The 17,987-nt window shown below is 53.9% G+C and overlaps 1 protein-coding gene across 2 annotated transcripts; it reads right to left on the reverse strand.

Annotated features, from left to right (window-relative positions):
* Positions 1-183: 183 nt before the first annotated feature.
* Positions 184-14,743, reverse strand: EPHA1 (EPH receptor A1). 2 transcript variants are annotated; one of them, XM_061198848.1, is made up of 18 exons: positions 14,599-14,743; positions 13,502-13,569; positions 9,204-9,485; positions 7,802-8,210; positions 7,410-7,565; positions 6,744-7,088; positions 6,492-6,619; positions 6,096-6,246; positions 5,572-5,668; positions 5,280-5,347; positions 4,347-4,472; positions 3,301-3,486; positions 3,080-3,141; positions 2,754-2,960; positions 2,435-2,584; positions 1,980-2,173; positions 494-649; positions 184-410 (listed from the first exon to the last, which is right to left on the reverse strand). In XM_061198848.1, the coding sequence occupies exons 1-18, from the start codon at positions 14,678-14,680 to the stop codon at positions 332-334; spliced, it is 2,946 nt and encodes a 981-aa protein (XP_061054831.1). In that variant the 5' UTR covers positions 14,681-14,743; the 3' UTR covers positions 184-331. The 2 variants fall into 2 exon arrangements, with proteins under 2 accessions (XP_061054831.1, XP_061054832.1); XM_061198849.1 differs by lacking the exon at positions 13,502-13,569 and having other exon boundaries at positions 14,599-14,674.
* Between the last annotated feature and the right edge of the window lie 3,244 nt (positions 14,744-17,987).

The raw sequence follows: 17,987 nt of genomic DNA on the forward strand, positions 1-17,987 counted from the left end.
TTGACTCTTTTGTGCCTACAGCCCTCGAGGGTGAGATGGAGGAGACAGAGGGATAAAAACCCTGGGGTAAAGTTGAAAATTCAGTTTCTGTTTATTTACAAAAATATATATGTATATGTATATAATATATATTAAACCCTCCCCCAACTCCCACAATTATGTTTTTACTTCTACCCCCCCCCCCCACTTTTTAAACAATGGGCTTCCTGGCTCCAGAGGCAGTTCCTCAGGGAAGGGTGGGCAGGAGCAGCGCCGAAGCCCTACGTCTGGCAGGTCGAGGGACCACGGTCCCATCCTTGCTCCCTGAGGACGGGGTGGGTGAGGGGAAGGCTCAGTCCTTGAACCCCTGAATACTGCAAAGAATGCGCTTCTGGTGTCCCGGCAGTGTGATCCCCATCTGCGCCAGGTCCCTGTGGGCAAGGAGAGGGAATTGGTGAGTCTTGGGCCTCCAACCCCAGCAGCCCTCCCCTGCCCGGGCCCCCAGGGTCCTCACTCGGCCGTCAGATCCAGCACACACTCCATGGTGTCCAGCCCGGCGGAGTGGAAGTGCAGGATGTAGCGTTTCATTCGGATGGACTCCAGCCATTCAGCCACGCTCCGGTAGGGGATCCCATCTGAGCCACTCAAGCTGGGCAAGCGAAGGGTCACCCTGTGGGACATGAGCTACCTCAGTCACACGCAGGGGGATGCAGGGCTTTCCTGAAACTGCGGCTCTGCCTCTATGCATGTGCAGGCAGCATTCAAGTTGGGTGTCTGAGCACAGAGATTATCTAGACTTTGTGGATTAGCCCGGCCATTGTCAGTGAACCCATTTCCTGGCCGGTTTCCTGGCAACAGCAACGGGCAGGCTGACAGTCCTGGGGCAAGTGGCAGCCTTGGAGGTCCAAACGGAAGGTACCACCAGCCCTACTGCACTGCAGTGGCCAGCTTTGGGCAACTGATGGGGGCCAGTAAAGACATGAAGTATCAACTATCCCAGCTGAGAGGAAGCAGGAAGACGAGGTGAGCAGAGGCCCTGGAAGGCCGGTGTGGTCTCAGCTGTTTTCAGGGTGGCCCCCCGAGTTCTGGGAGCAGCCCCCTGCTTGCCACCTCCAACCTTGGCTGTTATTCTTGCACTCTGACACCCACAATACAATGAGTGTTCCTGTCCTAAAGCCAGCCAGAGCCAAAAACCATTAGTAAAGTAAATCTGCTGGGGGAAAAATATCCAACATTCCAGAAAGATTAGCACATGCGGTCTCCAGTGTATAAGGGAGTTGTGCTCCAAAAGATAGTTTCAAAAGTTGGAACTTGGAGCACATTTTCTCCCAGAAACAAGGTTATATATGGTGGTTTGATACAGAGGCCAGCACGCCAGGGCTGGTTTACCCGCTAAAGCATTTGAAGCCTTGCCCGTCTCTCCCATCTTACCCCCCGCAAACAGCTGATTCTCCATATTCTGGCAATGTTTTTGGTAAAATGCAATGATCATGTCCCTCGCATGGACAGTTTTAAAACATTGGTCAGTAGTTCTCTAGGCTCAGGATAAAGTCCAAACTTCTCTGCACCCTGCACTATTTGCAATTGGCATGCCCTCAGCTCCCCAACCCTTGCTGGCTACAGGATCTGGGCGCCTTCCCAGATCCCACAAGGTTGCCCCTCTCAGTCACGACATGCATCCCCCGTCTGGCTCTTGTTGGTTTCTCTGTCTTCCCTACCCCATTCTAAGTGACCAAGCTCCCTGGAGCAGGTATCAGGTTGGCAGCTGCTTATATGTACTTTGCATCTTAGTGTGTTTGCTTCCTATCTTCCATCAAACCAGAGCTATCAAGGGCGAGACACCGCATCTCCTCCATCAGAGCGCTCTCTTCCCAAAGGTGCAGATTTTGGGCTGCCTCCTATGCCTGACTCTGTCGGGAGCTCCACAGGCCCAGCGCTTGATGGATGTGGCCAAATGTCCATTTCCATTCTCCTAGATCTGCCCTCCCCAGGGTGGTTACCTGGGATCAAAGTTGGCAATGGTTCGCAGGGAGTGGGGGTTGGCATGCAGATGCTCCAGCTGTGCCTTCAGCCGGTGGAAGGGGGGCCGACGGGCACAGTCATAGGCCCAGCAGTTCTTCATGAGTTCATAGAGGGGGGCAGGGCAGTCCACGGGCGGGGGCAGCTGGTACCCATCCTCAATGCTCTTCATTACCTGCAGCGAGGAAGAGGGTAAGAAGCTAACCTGGCAGGCCACGAGGAAGCTCTGTTCACACAAGATCGTTGCAGTGGAGCCTCTAGACCCCCTGACCAGGATGGCTATAGTCAAGACAACAGGGCGTGAGGTGAAGGGGACGAGAGTGGATAGGAATGCAGACAAACTGTGGGTCAGAAAGAAGAAGTGAGGCTATTTGAAGGAAAGGGCCATGGAGGATTTGGGGAGGGGATGAGATGTGTGAGAAACACCTGGGCTCACCTCCTGATTGCTCATCTCCCCATAGGGCTTGTCCCCAAAGCTGAGCACCTCCCACATCACGATCCCAAAGCTCCACACGTCGCTGGCTGTGGTGAAGATCCGGTGGGCAATGGCTTCGGGGGCTGTCCAACGGATGGGAATCTTTCCTCCCTAATAGGGCACGTGGGGCAGAAGGCTGATGTGTTTCAGGGCACAGAAGGGCATGGGAAGTTATTGTGTCCACATGAGCATGCATCGTGTACTCTGTACGTACTGACTGTACGTATGGCATGTAAGTGTGTGTGTGTGAATGTGTATGTGATAAGTACAAGGCTCTAACCTGGGTTTCATAGGTGCCATCAAAGTTGTCCAGGAGGCGGGTCAGGCCAAAGTCAGACACCTTGCAGCACAGGTTCTGACTCACCAAGATGTTCCTGGCAGCCAGGTCCCGGTGGACGTAACTGTGGTCACTGAGGTAGTTCATGCCAGATGCTATGCCCTGCAGCATGGCCACCAGCTGCCCAGGGACCAGCTGGTCCTCCCGCTCCTGCAGCAGGGAGTGGGCGAGTTAGGGGATGGGCCGGGTCTCCTCTTCCTGGACCCAGAGCCAATGCCCAGGGCTCTGTGGCTCATCCCCCTTCCAAGCTGGTCCTCCGCCCTCCTTACCCTCAGGAAGGCATCCAGGGCTCCATTCTCCATAAACTCCGTGATGATCATGATGGGCTTTCCTGAGACACAAAGCACACATCACCACGGCAGCCTCCACCCCATCTCCACCCAGAACCAGACTTCCTGCCTCTGACAGCACATCGTCCCTCCACTTCCGGTGGTCTCACCCCTCCTCTACCACTCCCTCCCCGCATGCTCTTAGACACCACCCCTCGTACTCTTTGTGACAACGCCTTCCAGGTGCAGAATGTGCGGGTGGCTGAACTGGCCCATGATAGTTGCCTCTCGAAGGAAGTTCCACCACTGGCCATCGGGAGATGTGTCTTTCAAGGTCTTTATGGCCACAGTCTTGGCATCCTGGCCGGTGATCCTCAGGGACCCTCGATATACTTCCCCAAACTCTCCTGGGTGGAAAGAAAACAGGGTCATGGCCAGAGGCATCGTCAGGCTGCCCAGGGGGACAGGCAGTGATATCTCCAGTCCTCCAGTTCCCTTTTCTTCTCTGGACCAGAGGATCAGAAACGTGGTGTACCTTCCTCCCTGAGACAAGGGCTTGGCTGTACTTCCCAGGGCCAGGGGCTGGGAGTCTGGAACAGGAGTGCAGCTTTGCAAACTGTTCGGCACTGTCTCCCCAGTTAGCAGAGTTCTGATACGCAGGAGGTGCTGGATGAGTGGGGGTCGTGCAGTGGGGCTGGGTTGTGTTCACGAAGGGCAGGCTGGTCAGGGCCAGTACACAAGTGACCGGGGAGGCTGACCACTGCCGCCTCTCTTCCGCAAGCTCCTCCAGTCACTTGGCCACACAATCAGCAAAGACACTGCTGAGCTTTGTTCTCTGTTCAGATCCATTTTCCCTGGTGACCCAAGGGATCGGGGCAGCCCAAGGACACTGGGCCCCTGGTGGGGTGGAATGTGGGGCTGGGGAGGCTCTGAATCCCTCCCATGTTTGGGAACCACCTGAGAACAGCCTGAGCCTGGGCACAGCGACCCCTCTCCTGACAAAGATGATGTGTTTAACGCTCTTTATCAGAAATTCCATAACCACAAAAGCAGATGGTGCAGGAGGCGGGAGCTGCTCCAGGACACCTGATAAGGGGGTTAAAACATGAACACAGTGGTTGCAGGACACGGGGTAGAGCAGGGAGGAAACTCATCTGGGAGCTCTTGGCCCAGAGGAGAGGCCGGCTGGGCTCCACAGGGAAGGGCCGGAAGGAAGGGGCCTGCTGGCCGCTCTGTGCTGCCACACAGAGGGGCCCACAGGGCTCACCTTCCCCTATGACGGTGTCCACAACCAGCCAGGCCGGATCGAGCTCCTGGGTGAAGTCCAGGGCTCCCTGGGCAGGGTCCTCATATGCCTGGAGGTCCACGTAAGGCTTCAGCCACAGCTTGTCCTCTGCGGGGAGAACAGGGAGGGCTCAGCCCACCTCCAGGGCTCAGGCGTACTGGGGGGAGGGGGAGGGAGGGGCCAGCACACCCCAGCGCTCATTCTTCTGTTCCCCGAGGAGCCCTGTCCTGGCTGAAGTGAAAGACAGTCTCTGTCCTCAGCAACGACGTCTCCATAGCCCAGCCATTCCTCCTGCTGTCTACACGCAAAGCTCGTGTGTCCTCACCATCCAGGGCCCAGAGCAGTGGGCCGGAACCCAGACCCGACAGCGTGTTCACGGCCTCAAGTTACCCAACAGTCCCATGGCTCATTGACCCTAATTCCTTGCCTCCCTCCTCCCCGCTGCTCACCATACTCCTCCGGTCACTCACAGCTCGTTCACATTCCCAGACAAGCCTCGCTCCCGCTCTGTTACTTGGATGGCCCCCAGACTCCCCCTTTTGTGGGGCACCTAATGAGGTGACCAGCAGGAAGCCCACATGCCTGGGAGGACTTCAGGGAGCCTGCAGGCAGTCGCCCTCCCAGCCAGCCTCAGCCCACAGACCCAGCCAGGGAGGATGAGGAAGGCTGCCTGGAGCCCAGGTGTCAGTACAGTGGCACCAACAGCTAAGAGGCAATTGCACAGAGCCTCTGGGGGACTGTCAGTACGAAGTTAATTAACCAAAGTTAATGAAGTAGCAAAACACAAGAGCCCTGGGGACAAGAGAGCCCACCTGTGCCCCCAGAGTTGTCCTAGCAAATGTGGGTCCCTTGGTCCCGTCCCAGTGGCGCCTCCCAACACACACACGTGTGCATGCACAGGTGCTCCTGGCTCACCTCTGTCCCCATCAGCGACACGATCACGCTGCCTCTGCCGCCTCTGGTGCCGTCGCCGCTGAGCTTTCCTGTGAGGGTTGGGGACCAGGTTCTTCAGGGGCCCAGGACCACCTCAGGGGCCCAAACGTGCTGCAGCTGAGATCTCCCCAGAAACAACGGGGGGTGGGGAGCTGGTGGTGCGGGGACACTTGGGTACCAGGGGATGGGAGGGCTGTTGGACTGCATTCAGGAGCTTCCGCCAGGGCAAAGGGACCCAGGGTGGTGCAAGCGGGGGAGGGAGCGGGAACAGCACCTGGAATGGAAGACAAGCATTCCGAGAAGCAGAGCCACACCCAGCAGCAGCCCACAGATGATGGCCACGATCTCTCCTCCAGTCACGACCCTGGAAACTATAGGCACGTGGGGTGAAGAAGTCTGGGGGTGCCCAGAGCCCACAGGGATGATGGAGGCTGGCAGGGCACACGGTGGGGGGAGGCGGTCTCTCGGTGGCTTTGGGCGAGAGAGCCTGCGGAAAGGGCCCACCAGCTTGCTCTGTCTGCCAATGGACGCTAACCTGAGGGGTTAGGAGACTGGACAGGATGCTGGCTGGCGGGACACAGCATCAGAATGTGTGTCTGAGGAGGAGGTGTGGTGTGACTCTGCACGGGCTATCCGCCCAGGCAGCTTCTGCGTGTGTGTGTGTGTGTGTGTGTGTGTGTGTGTGTGTGTGTGTGTAGACGAAGAAGGAAGATCACTGACTGGAACAGGGTCTGAGAAACCTCAGGGGGTTGACAGTCGCGTGTGTGTTTGGGCCAGAACACAGAGTAACCCACCCACCTGGTGGGCTGGTCCGAAACTCATGGTCAGGGGAGAAGGGGCCGGGGCCCAGAGGGGTCACCATCCGGACTCTGACGGTGTACGTGGTGTCTGGCTGCAGTTCGGTCAGCAGGACCCGGGGCTCTAGAACCAGCTGGTACCGTTCTTCATCCTGTGGATGGGGACTCGTGTTACCTGGGCCGTGCCAAACCAGACCTGGTGGAGGAGAAGGGCAGTCCTGGGAACACGTGGGAGGCGTGGGCTGCGGAGTGGTCAGCGTAGGGCTCTTCAGAGGGTTCCGTCCTGAGAAAGCCTCACGGTTCACTGCGGGCAGCTTTCTCCCCTCCTACGCCCCAGGCGAGGAACGCTGGGGTGTGCCCAGGCATGGACAGCGGAGGTGCCCCGCCGTGCGCTCACCTGGTTCAGCACGTGCAGCTCGTAGCTGAGGTTCCCCCCGGGGCTGCGAGGCCGGGACCCCGCCCAGCTCAGCTCCAGCTGCCGCGGCGCCTTCTTCACCAGCCTCAGGGACAAGCCTGACGGGGTCTCTGTGAGTCCGGAGGGAGGAAATCACTTAAGAAGCCTCTCCTTGCTTCCCACTCATCAATTTGTCCCTGTGGTCCTATGCCCCCCGGTCTCCTCCAGGCCCCGCTTGCCCCCCAGACCGCTCACCTGCACGCCCCATGCTGATGCTGAGGGAGGCGCTGGCGGGCTTGGAGGCGCCCAGCTCCGACACTCCGTTCTGCGCTCCAACGTTAAAGGTGTAGTTGGCGTCGGGATCAAGGCCATCCACGCACACAGCGGCCGAAGTGAGCCCGCTGGGCCCCGGGGAGAAGCGCACGCTTCCCCCGCAGGGCTGGCAGGGCTCCCCGTCCAGCGCTGCTCCCCGACACTGAGAACACCCCACGTCGTATCTGACATCCTCGCGTCCTCCCAGGTCTACTGGGGGCTCCCAGCGCAGGGAGAGCTGAGTCCCCGAAACAGAGAAGCTCAGGTTTCGGGGGACGGAGGGGGGACCTGTGGGAGAAGACAGGCCATCAATAGGAACCAGCACGGTCCTCACCGGAGCTGCTGGCCCCTAGCCTCCTCCCAACACCGATTCTCCAAGTCCTCCGCAGCCTTTGCCCGGAGATGCGATTCCTAGTGGGGAAAAGGTAGCTTAACTTCATCTCTGCGTTGTTCCAGGGAGAGCAGGGGTGCGCGTTGGGGGCTTTAAGTGGCCGGCACCCTGGATGGTCCCCGATATCTGATAGGCTCTGGAAAGTTCTGACCCCAACACGGGTTTAGCCAAGGTCCTGCACCTCCTCACGGGTGGCCAGGCCCCGGCCCCGGACTCACGCGTGCATGCTGCGGCGGGGCCCTCCCCAGGAACGCGGTAGTGCCCGCTCTCGCAGGTGCACATGGTGGCCCCTTCAGACTCGGCTGTGCTGTGTTGGGGGCACTTGAGACAACTGGGTGTGTTCACGTCAGCTCTGTAGAAGCCTTTCGGGCAGGCTGGAGAGAGAATGACACAGAGCCAAGGTTGTCCAGTGTTTTACTGGGAGAATCACACCCCTCCCGCAAATCGCTTGTGCTGGGAATACCCCTGCGTGTGTCTCCCTAGGGCCTTGGGACACTCAGTTTAAAAATCACTGAGATGGAGCGTCGGCTTCCTTCCTTCCCTTGGCACCCAGTAGACCCTCCCCTGAGTGGTCCCTCCAGGTTCTTACCACCTCTTCGAGTCTCCTTACCAAGGCATCCCTCGACACCGCCGCCGCCGCCTTCCTCGTAACCAGGCTCACAGTGGCACCGCCCCACTGGCACCAACCACTGGCCGTCAGGGCTGCAGTGCATGCGGGGTGCACCCGAGGGGCCAGGGGTGACGTGGGCGTGGGGCAAGCAGGTCCCTGCCACTTCGGCCAACCCGCCTGGTCCGGGGAGAGTGTCGGGGAATTGGGCCAAGCCGTGCACAGTCTCAGGGCAGCGCTGGTAGAAGACCCGGACAGATACCAGGGCCACACAGGCACCCGGGTTGTGGAAAGCGAGATAGAGGCCTCGGCGGGTCAGGTGGCCCAAGGAGCAGCGCTCCACATTCAGTTTCACGGCTCCAGACGCAAGGTCTCGAATGGTGAAGCTCTGGTCTGCAGCCACTGTGGTTACCTGGGAAGAAGGCGTGGGGAAGAGGGAAAAATGGTAAAGTTGTGCTTCATTCCCACATAACAGAAACGACTGTTTGCTTAATACTTTGCAGTTTACACAGGCATAAACAGAGGGCTGATTACACGGGAGCTACCGAGCCAAGCATTTTTATGTGCATTACACTGTCGAGTCCGTGCAATAATCCTACAAGGTGGGAGGCATCACCTTCCTCATTTGACAGATGAAGAAACTAAGGCTAAGAGAAGTTGAAGACCTCGGACAAGATGATACAGCTACTGCATGGTGGGGCTGGGATTGGAACCCAGCTGTGGGATGCTACAGCCCAGATAATTTCCACTATTCAAAGGTGTTCCCAACCTCAGTGCCAACGAGGTGATCAGTTATAAAGTGTGTCATCGTTAATTTATTACTAATAACAAACTTTACAACAGCTGCTCTTTGGAAAAAAATGAGAGTACATCCTATAATAATATGTTCCCTTCTCTTTTGCATTCCAGTATGTTTCCTTGAGTAGGAAAGAAAGGGAAGGGATTAAAAAGTAGTCTGCAGAGAACTGTCTTCCTACACAACTCTAGGGATACTCATGGGCGTGTGTCACACACGAATGTACTGAGCATGGACGGAACAAGTCCAAATACCTCTCCCCTGCCTCCACCATGCCATGCTCTTATCTCAGTGGATGCTTGTAAAAGCCTCTCAAATAGATGAGGCTGGCAGTCATACTATTAATAATAAAATATTATTATCACTACTTTAAGACAAGGAAAAACAGCTCAGAGAGGTTACGTGACACGCCCCATGTCGGGACACAGCTGAAAAGGTGCTCAAATCCAGACCTTCTGGTTTCTAGTCCCACATTCTTTCCACTATTCCACACCTACGCTCTCTTCCTGTTTCTGCCACCTTCTCTTTTTCTGAGCGGAACGGGGTCATGGAAGGGAGTGGGGCAAGGATCAGTGTCAGGGCTGAAATGGCCCCGAGGGGTAGAAGCACCTTCTGGAACAGGGGCCGCCGGAGCTGAACGCCCACATCCTGGTCACTCTCCATGTACAGGAGGTTGAAGGTCTCTTTGCAGCCCAGAGGCCCAGCTTCCCCGGGGAAACTCTTGCAGTCCCGCACGGTGAACTGCAGCTCCACGTGGACACGCGAGGCCTCCTCCCCCCGGTAGATCCAATTGGAGCGAAGCCAGTGGTCAGTGTCTCTGCTTTCTTGCACTGGGCAGTCCTGGTACATGTACAGTGGTGTCCCGTTCAGTATCTGCTGCACCTCACTCCACTGCGAGAGGAAAACGAGTGTCAGCCTCCAAGTCATCATCACCTTCTCCCCAAATGCTCCCTTTCTAGAGCGGATGGCGAGGAAGCTGGTGTCAGAGCTGCCCAGGTTCACGCTACTGGTCCTGCCCTCTCCCCACCCCCCGGCCCCAGGATAGTAGGTTAAATGTTTAGGGTCGGGGATTTATTTGGATATAGCATGGGCAAGACAACACCCCCTTGACAACCCTGGCCAGCTCTGGACCCTTCAATGAGCCCACTCCAACTGCAACAGTATGAGCACCATTTTTACCATCAGCAGAGCTGTCAGGTACCCCAAAGGCAGATTTTTGTAGCAAAAGCTCATGCACAAAAACTTTCTGCCTATTTGTTCAGAGACGAGGAGACTGCGTTTAATATTAAGGCCTCTGACCTTTGGAGGGTGAGAACAAGCATAAAACTCTTCTGTATGAGGGACTCTCACTCTCTCCAATATTCCTTCCAGTTCACAGCCACTATCAAAATCATCAGCGGAAAGAGTTGGTTGGACCCCTAGATACCATCCAGACCATCCTCCTTAACTTCTTTTACATTAAAAATCTTAATAATAATAACAACGGCCAGCACTAATGTAGCGCTTACCATGGGCCAGTCACTATTCTAAGCACTTTCGATGAGGAAACTGAGTCACAGTGAGGTTAAAGGACGTATTGCCCAAGGCACCAGCTATTAGGAGGAGCTGGGAGGTGCACCCAGACACTCTAAGTTCCAGAGTTTATGCTCTTAATCATTACGCCTCTACGTGCTTATTACAAAAAGTCAAAGAATAAAAACTTACATATAACAAGAAGTGAAAGTCCTCCCATCCATCCACCCATTCTTAGCAACTTGGAGTAAAACTTTCCAGATCATTTTCAGTGCCTCTAGAGAAACATTTGAATGTTTTTTTCGTGTGCGTGTGTTTTTAACATAATTTTTAAAAATATACAAGTGTTATTCTATAACCTACTTTTTTTTTTTTTAACGAATAAAAAGTCTTTGAAAGATGTCCACAAGAGTATATGGATCTACCTAATTTTTTTTAGCAATCCATAAAATCGTATCCCATTGTATGGATGTACCATAATTTATTTAATCATTCATCTACTGTTGAACATTTAAGTAACTTCTAGTGATTTTTTACTTTTTAAGTAAACATGTACAGATTCCTGTAAGATTTCTGTAGACCTGCTGTATGAAAGGGTAAATATAGTACAAATTTTATAAGAAGATATTGCCAAATTGTCCTCCACAAAGGCTTTATCAATTTACACATTCACAATGCAGGAGGGCGCATTTTCTCAAAACCCCATCAACACTGGATATTAATGAGCTTTTTACTTTTGGCAATCTTATGGACAAAACAGCTTCTGGCCATTTTAATTTACCTTTCTTTGAGGAGGAGGTTGTGCATTTCTCTTTTGTTCACTGTCTATTTGTATTTTTATGCAGTTACGTATTTATAACTTTGCCTGATATTCTACTGTTATCTTTTGAGTGTTCATTTGGATGACCTTTTTTTTTTTTACATTATAGACATTAATCATTTGCTTGAAATGCATATTTCATATATTTTCTCCATCATGCCATTTAATTTTGCTAATGATGTCTGTGATGTTGACATACTTTAAAAATTTTTACATAATACCATTTATCTTCTTTCCTTTTTGTGTTGTGTATTTTGCTTGGGAAGCTCTCCCATCCCAAACTTATAAAGATCTTCTATATTTCTCCTAACATTCTTTTAGGTTTGGTTTTTAGGTTTAGACTTTAATCTTCCTGGAATTAATTTTGTTGTGTGTAGAGTGTGAAGATGTAACTTTACCTTCTTCCTTTTTAAAAAAAAAAATTATGGACACCAAATTGTCAGTTTATTGATTCGTCTATACTTTCCACATTGATTTGCAACTCCAATGTTATCACATACTAAAATCTCAAATATGCGGGTTTGTTTGGGGACTTTCTATTCTGTTCCATTGACCTGAATATTCTCATGCAATGCCAAATGTTTTAATTATAATTGATGTGCTGTATGGTACGTTCTGATATCTGGTAGGACAAGTTTCCTACTTCATTCTTCTTCTTTTTTCAAAAGAATTCTCAGACATTCTTAAGTACATCCTCTGCCAGATGAATTTAAAAAGCTCTCAAATTCTATAAAATATTCCATTGATATTTTGGTTGCAACCCCCTTATTTTATAAAGAAGAGACTGAGGCCCATAGAAAGTTCACTTTCCCAAAGGTTTTCATTGCTACTCGCAGCTTTGGGAAAAGGCGAGAAAAAGCACCATTAACTAAAGTCTGGGGTGGCATGGGGGCAGGGGCAGAAGTATACGTTGCTGTGAGGCACGTATTTTTGTATTACGTTAGGGAGTTCAAAGATCAGACAAGGGGTGTCCGGGCTGCAATGATAGAAGGCACCTAGAGCCTGTTCTTAGGAAGAAGCTGTGACGGGGAAGCGGAGTGGAAGGCTTGGGGTGGAGGTCAGGTGGAAAGGTGGCGAGTGGTTAATGCGCAGCTCATTAGCTAGACCACCAGGGCTGCAGCTGGACCAGGTGCAGCAGATGTTCCCAGCTATGACTCGCCTCCCCCAGTTCCAGCAGTGACAGACGGGGGAGAAGCAGCTGCCCAGGATCAGCAACAAGGATCCTTTCACTTATCACTCTGGTTGCTGGCTGCTACATAGGTACATTCTGGGGAGCGTGAATCTGAATGTGTGTGTGTGTGTGTGTATGTTTTGAAAAGATGGGGCGGGGTAGAGGGGGGACAAGGCAGACAGTGGGAATGTGACTGCTGCTGTCTCCTTGCCTTCCTAGTACAAAGCTGTTTAGCCTGAGCTGCCAAAGGGGCCTTGCTTCCACTCCAGCCCAATTAGGGAAGAGTTATTTGGGTGGGTGGGGTGGCAGGGGCGGCCCGTGGGAGCCAGCAGATGGACCTGCAGTCCTCACTGTGGAGTGATTAGCTGCTTTATGAGATGAGGTGCCTATCAGAGCTGGCCTAATCCAGGATTTTCTGAGCAGCCCCTCCTGTAGGATACATTATGGTTTAGTCTATTCATTCTAATTACAGGCCACTCCATGGGAGAGCCGAGAGTGGAGCCAGGGCCCTAGGACTCCGAGGGAAACAAAGCAAGTAACCCCAACCCCAGAAATACAGGCTGGATTCCTCCTGGAGTAGGAAAGAGAAAAGGGAACACCCAGAGAACAGGGTCTAGGACCAGAGGGAAGAGGCCTGAGGCCAGAGTCCTGGAGGCTGCAGCACCTGGGGAGGCTCCCGTGTTTCCAGGGCCAGCTCTGCTGAGTGACAGAAAGGTGCTCTATGGGACTCACAAGATCCTACCTCCGCTCACTGGGTCTTCAGAATATCCAAGGAGGGAAGGGGCTTGGCATGGTGTGCCTGGGCTGGGGAAGGCGGAGGAGGTGTCAAGGGCTCAGGGACCTCTAATGGGGCAGCTTTTAACGCTGGGAGAGTCAAAGACCCTTTGAAGAATTTGATGAAACTCTGGCTCTCTTCTCCAGAAAAAAAAAAAAAAGTCCACATACAGCTACACAACTTTGAATACACTTTTATGGGGTTCCCAGACCCCCTGAAACCTGTCTATGCAACTCCATTGGGATGGATGGACCTCAGATTGAGGACACTCTTCTATGTTTGGGTCTCAGCTCTCAACCATCCCAGGGATGGTCCATTCTCTTCCCAGGAGGTGTCACTCTCATCTTCCCCCAGGTCCTCACAAGTATTCAGCCCTCCCTCACTGGGGCAGGGAGAGGAGGAGCCAGGCGTTGACTGGGTCCCCATGGGGTGAAGCCTGACACCCCCCCCCTCCAAGGCTCCACACATTCAGGAGGCTCTGACTCACCTCCCCTCCTCTCCCCCTCCCAGAGGAGACACTTCCAGTTTTTCCTGCTCTTTTCTTCGTTCCTGCACCCACCTCACCACCCCATTTCACACTGGCCTTCAGCCTTGAGCCACCCTAGGTCCTTCCCTCCCCTGACACTTACCCCATCCTCTGGGGGATCCAGCAGCCAGCCCAGCTCTCCCTGTGCCTTGCTAGTATCCATCAGAGTGACTGAAGGTGGAGAGAAAGGGGGCCTGTCATCTCTGGGGGAGAAGGCCCCCGCACACATGCAACCCACATTCCTCTTCCTGGGCCCCCCAGCCCCAAGGCTTCAGCATCCCGTTAACAGCTGTGAGTTCCTGAGATTTAGGGGAGCAAACCGGCCCAGGAAGGAGGAGTGAAGGGTTACGATGATTAGTCTGTCTTCCTCCCGAGTGTGAAGGGAGGAAAGCAGAGTGGGGCAAGGGTTGGAGGGCTGGACCTTTGACCAAAGTCAGCGCAGGAAGCGTTAGGAAGAGCAGCCCCAGAGAGGACGGGCAGCCTCTCACTCAGCAGGGCTGGTGCAGCCTGGGGGACCCATCAGCCGCAGAACTGGAAGGGCGGATGGTCAAGAGAGGAGCTCAGCCTCTGGGGGTCATGAGTGGGCTGGGTGTGGACAGGGGACTTTGGAAGGGGGTCCTGGGTGCAGAGGCTCCCTCCCCCTGGCAAAGGGCCTGCCTTGCCCGTGATTGGGGGTTTGGACTGGGGGTAGAGACACAGCGGAGAGTCCAGGAAGCGGGGGTAGTAGGGTCAGAGAGCATGCAAGTGTCCACATGGAAGGCTTGACCCCTGCCTCCAGAAGCCCCTGCCCCCAGAGTCCTAACCCATCCCCCAGCGGCAGGTCCCTCTGTCCCCCGGCCTAGGTTGGCATAAAGCAACTTCCACTTCTGACTTCAGAGGGTTCAGATCTCTGGGTTGGGCGCCTGAGGCCGGGGCTGCCTGGGAATGAGGGGTCCCCACCATTGCTGGGGTAGGAGGTCTGGAGGCTGCTTCCGCCAGAAACTCACTCCCCACCCCCAGGAGAAAACTGCTGGCCAGCAGGGGCGGGGGTGACTGACCCGGGAAAGCAGCTGTTTGGGGTTAAAGACCAAAGACTGGCCTGGCCAGTCGATCGCCTGGCAGCCGGGCAAAACAAGAGCGCTGGAGAGGGGCTCTTGGAGAGGGCCTCCTCAGGAATGCCGACTCCAGGAGGAGGGGGAGGGGCGGGGCGGGGGTCGGTACCTTCCATGGCGCGCGCCCCCGGGGGCAGCGGGGCGCAGAGAAGCAGCAGCAGCCCGAGCCCCAGGGGCCAGCGCCGCTCCATGGCGCGGGGCCGGGACCTGGGACCGAGGCCCGGACGGCTGGGCCTGGGTGCCAGGACTGGGCGAGCCGGGCCGGCCGGGCAGGGGCGGGGGGCGGGGCCAGAGCCCGGGGCGGAGTCCAGGCCTCACCTGGATCACCTTCTTAAAGGGACAGTAGGGCAGGAAGGAAACTTGTAAAACAGGTAATAAACTTCAAAAAGCGGAGGCGTCTTGACCGGAATGAGACTGCGGGCGCCGCCTAGTGGGTGGGATTGGGAATTGACTCACCCAGTGCTAATTCTAACCCTAAACCCAACCCTGTCTCGATCCAGCCTTTCGCCTAATTCTACCTCGAACTTGTATTCCTCCCTCTCCCTTTCTTCAGGGCCCAGCACTGTAATAGACACAGGGGAAGGCCGGGTAAGAGACACATCTTGATGTTCCCGTCGGGAGACTTGGATGACCATAATGCAAGGCGAGGTTGGTTGGCAGAGGAAGCAAGCCCAGCCGGGAGCACATAGAGTCTCCAGGGAGTAGACTGTGTGAGCCGGGTTTCGGTGGTAGAGGTTGGGCAAGACTTGAGCAAGGGCCTGAAGGCAGGGAGCCTCAAGGGGCCTCTGGGAGTGGTGAAGGGACCAGTCTGACTGCTGGGGCTCAGGATTGTCTTGGGAACCAGGCAGAAAGACAGGTGTGGGCCGGGGCAGGGAAGGTCTCGATAAACATGTTAAGGAGTTTGAACGTTACCATGCACTTTACGAAGCAACATGAGAAACTGGTGAGGGCTTCTGAGCGCAAGTGGTAGAGAATCTAGTGGTGTAGACCCACGGCCCTCCCACCTGTTGGAGACTGGCTTCCAGTATATTCGATACATGTTTCTTCAGTTTCTACTCTGCGTGCAGCAAGCTCTGAAAGCTTCAAAGAAGAGTAACACAGTCTTGGCCCTAAACAAATTGTTGTCTGAGGGGTATTGGGGGCCAGGGCGTAAAGCAAGCACGCAGATGGCTAAAATGACAGGTAGGAGAGGACTCCAGCAGAGGTACAAATCAGGGGTGACAGTGGCTCTAAGGGGAGTGATCATCCACTGAGGAATGGCGGCCAGCTCCACTCCTGGGGCCTCTCCTTCCTACACCCCTCTCTGGCTCCATCTCATTTGGGTGAATTATTCATAGTTTTTCTATCATTTAAATTGTTGCATGTTTTGGTCACCCTGGAGGAAGGGAGGTGATGCGTTTTAGGTGCTTATTTTATTTTCAAAAATTAATCCTTCTCATGTTTCTTTTTTTATATACAGATAAGTATAAGAAGAAAATGGCTCATAGTTTCCCGGCCCAGACTAGCCTCACTGGCATAAATAAATAAATGTAATCCAAGTACATTGGTTGGAAAATTCATATTGAACAGCAAAGAAACAAAATGGAAAGTAGAATCCTCCCTCCTCCCACCCTCCAATTCCTGTCCCCAAAGTTACACACCGTCAATTGTCTCTTGTGATTCACCCAGGATGTTTTCCCCTATGGACACACCATCATATATGTCTCGCTTTAACCCCCTCTCCCCCCACCCAACACACACGCATGCTTTTAGAATGTATATACAGAGGGGCCGTAGGATACACAGGCTCTGCCCCACAGGCCTCTTTCTGAAGTAAAGGACTTTGGGAAGGAGGGGGAGGCTCCTGCAGGCTCACTTGGGGCAGAGCTTTGTGATTTCAGCAGGGAGGAATGGGCTAAGGGTGCACAGCCAACAGAGGGGGGAAATGGAGCAAGCTCTGGACAATCGTGCTAGGAAATAAGCCAGACTGTGGTGAGGTAATGCATGGGCTCGGTGCTGTGCTTCGTTACAGTAACAAGACCCTTGGGACTCAAGGGAGCAGGGTGGGGGCAGCCCCGTGCAGGGAGAGGTGGAGCCCAGAGGAGCCTGGCTCTTTGTTTTCCGTCTGTCTCTCTGTGCCGGGTCTGGAAGTGTCGCAGAAGGGGAAGGAAAGGGCCACCTGTATTCAGGATGACCCCAACTGGACAATTCCTCATTCCCTTTGTTGTAGGAGGGGACACGCCTTCAATTTTGGCCTCTCTCCTTAACGAACAGTGCAGCTTTGTAGAGTTATTTCCACTCTCTGAACCTTAGTTTTCTTGGACCTAGGTGATCTCTGAGGCCATTTCCAGGAAAGATGTTGGGATATGGAGTTAGAAGACATAGGCCAGCTCTTTTAGCGTGTGTGTGTCTCTGTTTCCCTAGCTACAAAATGGGGTTAATCATGCCCACCTTGTAGGGAGGGTGTGACGGTCAAAAGAGGAGAAAGTGCTTTGCTAACTGTAAGGTACTGAGCAAACATTAATGTGCTGGAAGAATGATAGAGGCCAGGACTTTCCTGACCTTCTCCTACAGGCCTCCCCGGTTACTCCCAGAGTGGAACAACCGTGAGGACTAAGACATCAGTTTTTTTTTCTTTTAAAAGCAACTTTAGGGACTTCCCTGGTGGCGCAGTGGTTAAGAATCCGCCTGCCAATGCAGGGGACATGGGTTTGATCCCTGATCCGGGAAGATCCCACATGCCGCGGAGCAACAAAGCCCGTGCGTCATAACTACTGAAGCCTGCGTGCCACAACTACTGAGCCCACGTGCCACAACTACTGAAGCACGTGTGCCTAGAGCCCGCGCGCAGCAACGAAGACCCAACACAGCCATAAATAAATAAATAAATGTATTTAAAAAGAAAAAAGCAACTTTATTGCGGGATAATTTGCATAAATCGCACCCATCCCAGGTGTACAGTTCAATGGGTTCTGACAAGTGCATACACCCTGGTAGCCACTGGCTCAGTGAAGTTACAGAACACTGTCATCACCCAAAAACGTTCGTGCCCTTTGCTGTCAAGCCCACCTCTGGCCCCAGGCTTTCTGTTTTGCCTGGTTCAGAACTTCATGTAGTCTCCTGAGTCTGGCTTTCCCCTTTCAGCGTGATGCCCCCAAGTCCATCTATGTTGTGGGCGACAGCGGTTTGCTTCTCCTGTAGGGATGCCCTTGGATGTCAGTTAACAATACAAAATGCAAATCAAAGAGTCCTCCCCAGCTCTATTCTCCCAGGAGCCATAGATCTTTTAGCTGATAGGCCTTCCCAGAGGGACAGCTGTCCCCTCTCTCAGGTGGAGGGAACCCAAGTTCTCTGGCTCTGTTCTCATTCTGTAGTCAGGAAGGGAAGGCTGCACATCCCTACAGCCTGGAGCTTCTGGGCTCTGGCTTCTCTCCTACAGCACCAACCTTAGTACTATACTGTTGAAGTTGTCCGCTGCACCCCATCCCACCTGGTTCCTTGCTGACCTGGCATAAGGTG

The sequence above is a fragment of the Eubalaena glacialis genome, chromosome 8 (assembly GCF_028564815.1).
Source record: "Eubalaena glacialis isolate mEubGla1 chromosome 8, mEubGla1.1.hap2.+ XY, whole genome shotgun sequence".
NCBI lineage: Eukaryota > Metazoa > Chordata > Mammalia > Artiodactyla > Balaenidae > Eubalaena > Eubalaena glacialis.

Coding starts and splice junctions, on each gene's coding strand:
- EPHA1 (XM_061198848.1), bottom strand. CDS start 14,680: ATGGAGCGGCGCTGGCCCCTGGGGCTCGGGCTGCTGCTGCTTCTCTGC. Junction 2,174..2,434: donor GGGAGATGAGCAATCAGGAG/GTGAGCCCAGGT, acceptor TCCTCGCTGCAG/GTAATGAAGAGCATTGAGGA. Junction 411..493: donor GTGCTGGATCTGACGGCCGA/GTGAGGACCCTG, acceptor CCTTGCCCACAG/GGACCTGGCGCAGATGGGGA.